This window comes from Rhagoletis pomonella, unplaced genomic scaffold (genome assembly GCF_013731165.1).
Source record: "Rhagoletis pomonella isolate Grant_MI unplaced genomic scaffold, Rhpom_1.0 Rhpom_scaffold_00006, whole genome shotgun sequence".
Classification (NCBI taxonomy): domain Eukaryota; kingdom Metazoa; phylum Arthropoda; class Insecta; order Diptera; family Tephritidae; genus Rhagoletis; species Rhagoletis pomonella.
In genome coordinates this window covers 518937-523775 of record NW_023458560.1, presented here as the reverse complement: position 1 = coordinate 523775, position 4839 = coordinate 518937, and the positions used below count along the sequence as shown (strand labels likewise).

Sequence of the window (4839 nt, the reverse complement as noted above, 5' to 3'; positions counted from 1 at the left end):
TAAGTTAATCTTTTAAAAAGTATTATATTTGTTGCATTTACAGATTGTATGTTCAATATCTTAAATTGAATTACATTTGGTTTTTTTTTTATTTAAATTTTTTAGTAATGTTTTTTACTTTTTTCTCCAATCAGTCTTGCTAATCATTATATTGGTTACATTTAAAAGTTAGATCTTCAATATCGCAATTTAATTACATTTGATTATTTAAAAATCTAATTTTTGTGGAATGTTTTTTACTTTTTTCTCCAATCAGTCTTGTTAATCATTATATCGGTTATACTTTAAAAATATGTCTTCAATACATTACATTTCGTTTTTTAAAAATGTTAATTTTTTGTAATGTGTACTTTTTTCTGCAATCAGTCACAATCAGCACAAGAAAATACCTTTATTAATATTTCCACTTTCGCTTTAATGGAGTGGTATACTTACTTGTAAATATGCAAAGGCTGCATTTGACCAACCCAAAGGCTGCAGTGGTAAAAATACATGCACCAGCAAACGTGGACGGACACCCAAATGATCCTGACCTTCACAAGAGAATATATTTATTAATATTTGTACTACCATACGTGGATGGATACAGGGATACTAGCATGCAGAACTTACTTGCAACGGCTGCACTTGTTGTAAAACGCTACTTTTTGCAAAATAAATATGTAAATTATTGTTGTAATTCAAAATATTTCCATTATTTTCGATTTTTTTTGCCATACTTACTTGAATTTGCTCAATAAGAAAATGAATTTCCTCGAAATAATCTATGAAAATATCGGCAGTGTTGCCTGTTGAACTTTTTACAAGAAGACAATATTTCTCCTTGTATTTTAGTAGTAGTTTTTATAAAACAAAAAAGAAGGCAACACAGGCCAAGGCAGAATGCGGGAGCGAGACAACTGCCAGGTTATCCAACCTTGTATTATTGATTCATGGTGCCGGTGTTAAACTAATAATACTAATAATAGATTGGCGCTTACACATATGTGAGTGTTTGGCCGAGCTTCTCCTCCGACTTGTGGCGTGCGCCTTGATGTTGTCACACAAAGCGGAGGGACCTACAGTTTTACGCCGACTCCGAACGGCGACTGTATTTTAATGAGCTGTTTTTCATGGCAGAAATACACTCGGAGGTTTGCCATTGCCTGCCGAGGGACGACCGCTATTTTTTGGGATGTTGCTTTGACTAGGGCTTGAACCCAGGTGCTGATAAGTGAAAGCGCGCACTGCTTATCCCTACACCACAGCGGCCGACGAGCGGTGTCAAACTAAGGGCCGGTTACTCAATGTCTGGTTAACACTAATCTCCGGTAAAACATCGTTATCGACGTTACCGACTCCATGTTATATGCATGGAGCCAAACACGTCGATAATGATGTTTAAACGGAAATTAGTGTTAACCACATATTGAGTAAACGGCCCTAAGGTGAATTAATACAAGGTGGTATCGTTTGGGCAAAAACAACTCAAGTATACCCAAGTTCAAAACCCAAAAATACAACAAACACATAATTTTCACATTCAGAAGGACCGCGGCTAGTTTTAGCAACACCACCTTGTAAAAATTCCCCTTGTGCTGCACATTTTACAAGTGGCACTTCTTTTGTGCGTTCTTTGCGCCGCCCGGTGTTGTCAGTGTTCCGGTGTTCCTGGCGCCATTGCGTCACTGAGTTGTGAAAATCGGTATCGGCGCCAGTAACTCAAATCTCGGTATCAGCGCAATGGCACGGCGCCGCACTGTGTTACCCACGGCTAATGTTGAGTACCGACAATCAGCACATAACTATTCCGTTTAATTTAGCAAAATAGTTGTTTTGGGAAGTATACGCTTTTTATTTCCAAAATCAAGCAATATACAGAAGAAAAATGGCTTTTCTTCGGGGCTCTCTTAATTATGTATGGTGCACAACGAGTGTTTTAGGGAAAGGAGCAACCGGATCAGTTTTCCAAGTAAGTGCATATCTCACAAGCATGGATACAACTTACTGAGTTATTCGTAGGGAGTTAATAAAAATACGGGGGAGTCCGTCGCTGTGAAGACATTCAATCCGTATAGTCATTTGCGACCTCCAGATGTTCAAATGCGGGAATTCGAAGCGCTCAAGAAATTACATCATGAAAATATTGTCAAGCTCCTCGCCATCGAAGAAGACCAAGAGGGCCGGGGAAAGGTAATCGTAATGGAATTATGTACGGGGGGTAGTCTGTTCAACATACTTGATGATCCCGAAAACTCCTACGGTCTACCAGAGAACGAATTTCTCTTGGTGCTTGAACATTTATGTGCGGGCATGAAACATTTACGAGATAATAATCTGGTGCATCGTGATCTTAAACCCGGAAATATAATGAAATTCATTTCTGAAGATGGTCAAACAATTTACAAGTTAACTGATTTTGGTGCAGCCCGTGAACTCGACGATAATCAAGCTTTTGTATCCTTATATGGTACTGAAGAGTATTTGCATCCGGATATGTATGAACGTGCAGTGTTGCGGAAACAAATAAACCGATCTTTTACGGCGAATGTAGACTTGTGGTCCATTGGTGTCACGCTTTATCATGTTGCCACGGGTAATTTGCCGTTTCGTCCATTTGGGGGACGCAAAAATCGCGAAACCATGCACCAAATCACCACAAAGAAAGCTTCTGGTGTTATCTCGGGCTCACAACTATCTGAAAATGGTCCGATTGAGTGGTCAACAACTTTACCGTCATATTGTCACCTTTCAGAGGGTATAAAAACATTGGTGACACCACTACTAGCCGGTTTGTTAGAAAAGAATCGCGAGAAAACCTGGTCATTTGATCAGTTCTTTCAAGAGGTAACTTTAATTTTACGCAAAACCGTGTTGCATGTTTTCTTCACCAACCGTACCAGTTCAGTTGAGGTGTTTCTCGAACCGGACGAACAAATCGAACATTTCCGCGAGCGCATTTTTTTGCAAACTGAGGTGCCTATAGAAAAACAAATACTATTATTCAATAACGAGCATTTAGAAAGGAAAGTAACATCCGGTACCATATGTAAGTTACAAAGCGATTATATTAAATCTGATTAATAATTTATCTTTAATTTAAAGCCAAAGCCTTTCCGAATACCACAACAGACACCCCAATATTTTTGTATAGTAATGACGACAATAATGTACAATTACCACAGCAATTTGATCTGCCCAAATTCCCCGTATTTCCAAATAACGTATCGGTCGAAAATGACGCAAGTCTGGCCAAAGTAAGTGAATTTGCTATGAGTTAAGAATATTTGCGTTTTTGTTACCATTGTTTCTTTCAGACTGCCTGCAGTGTTGGTCATGAATGCAAGCATCGAATTGATACTTTTACTTCAATGGATATTTTAATAAAGCGCGGCGTGGAACATTTCATAGCGATGTTGATAACAACTATAACCTTACTACTAAAGTATTATATTATTTTTATCAGTGAATTTTAGTTTTAAGCAAAGATTTTTCCAGGAAAACTAAACACTTTGAAAACCTTTTGACTACTACCCTTGATTATGCGGATGCGGTTAAACGTCTTGCAAATCTAGTAAGTCTACAGAAGTTTGTTTTAGGATAAATTCATTTTAATTATTTCAAAACAAGTATCAGAAAATTTTATTTATACCATTTGTGAGATAACTTGGGAGGGACTTTGTGAAATTGATTCGCATGGTACGGAAATAAACGTTAAAGGATCTACCGTTTGCATTAATTTAGAATCCAACCTTCATCTGATGTTATTTATTTTTTATAGACAAAACCAGATAATGAACTTAAACCAATACTTTCTACACTATATGATCTGAAGCCTAAATTCGATGATGCTGCTGATGTGATAATGCAAATGTATAAACATTTCGTTGTTGAAGACTCGCTCAAGTACGTTCACTAATTTTACATTCTCGAATTTTGAAGCGCAGTATTTATATTAAATTTTAACAATACCAGCGATCACTGGTCATCATCGATGCATGGCAAACGGTGCCCTTGCCGTACTAGAGCCAGTCCACAAGCGAAATACTTGGTGGAGCGCCTGCGTGACTCCTGGCAACATTTGCTGCGCGATCGTGCCACACGCACACTTACATACAATGATGAACAATTCCATGCACTGGAGAAGATAAAAGTAAGCTGAGGGGTTAGCACTATTGATTTAAATTCATAAATATAGAAATCCCACTAATTGTTTTTTTCATTACAGGTAGATCGTAACGGCAAGCGTATCAAAGGCTTGTTATTGGATGATGTAAAACCTGCTGTAGCGCAAATGGCCGAATGTCTGGCTGATTGGTATAAACTAGCACAAACTGTTTATCTTAAAACACAAATATTACAGAAGGACATACGTGACTATGAACGTAAGTTAAATGATGTACGAGATGAGTTGTATCACGTTAAATCCCAGATGAAACCCGATTCAAACGGAAAAGTGATTACCAACAATAATAAATTGTCAAAGAATATGCAGAAAAATATGATAGAGGTATATGCACGCGCAAATTTATTTTGGACAAAACAATGGGAAAATAACATGTAAATATATATGTATATTTTTTTTGTAGAAAATGAAGGAACAACACGAGGAAGTTTTACAAATAATGCATGAAAATGAAGTATTAATAAACCGACTTAAAGAGTTAGGTATAGATGCAGGCAGCGTGAAGCAGCTTGAAATACTAAAGAATAAAACGTAATTTACTGCACCCATACAAATAAAATTAGACTGAAAAAAAATATACTAAGAGGACTCAGATGTTCCCTCAATTTTAATCACTTTGGAAATAAAGAACATCTATATTGCTTTTAAATATGTATTTAAATAAGTAAAAAAAA

The 4839-nt window shown here is 36.9% G+C and overlaps 1 protein-coding gene across 2 annotated transcripts; it reads left to right on the top strand.

The window, feature by feature from the left end:
- The first annotated feature begins 1606 nt into the window (after positions 1-1606).
- Positions 1607-4833, top strand: LOC118740299 (serine/threonine-protein kinase TBK1). Of its 2 annotated transcripts, XM_036471775.1 has the most exons (9): positions 1609-1951; positions 2002-3028; positions 3085-3236; positions 3297-3424; positions 3478-3553; positions 3761-3885; positions 3955-4132; positions 4208-4489; positions 4569-4833. In XM_036471775.1, exons 1-9 carry the CDS (start codon positions 1868-1870, stop codon positions 4698-4700), a joined length of 2184 nt encoding a protein of 727 aa, XP_036327668.1. In that variant the 5' UTR covers positions 1609-1867; the 3' UTR covers positions 4701-4833. The 2 variants fall into 2 exon arrangements, with proteins under 2 accessions (XP_036327669.1, XP_036327668.1); XM_036471776.1 differs by lacking the exon at positions 4569-4833 and having other exon boundaries at positions 1607-1951; positions 3955-4144; positions 4208-4290.
- The last annotated feature ends 6 nt before the right edge of the window (positions 4834-4839 follow it).

Coding starts and splice junctions, on each gene's coding strand:
- LOC118740299 (XM_036471775.1), top strand. CDS start 1,868: ATGGCTTTTCTTCGGGGCTCTCTTAATTATGTATGGTGCACAACGAGT. Junction 3,029..3,084: donor AGTAACATCCGGTACCATAT/GTAAGTTACAAA, acceptor TTTAATTTAAAG/CCAAAGCCTTTCCGAATACC. Junction 4,490..4,568: donor TGCAGAAAAATATGATAGAG/GTATATGCACGC, acceptor TTTTTTTTGTAG/AAAATGAAGGAACAACACGA.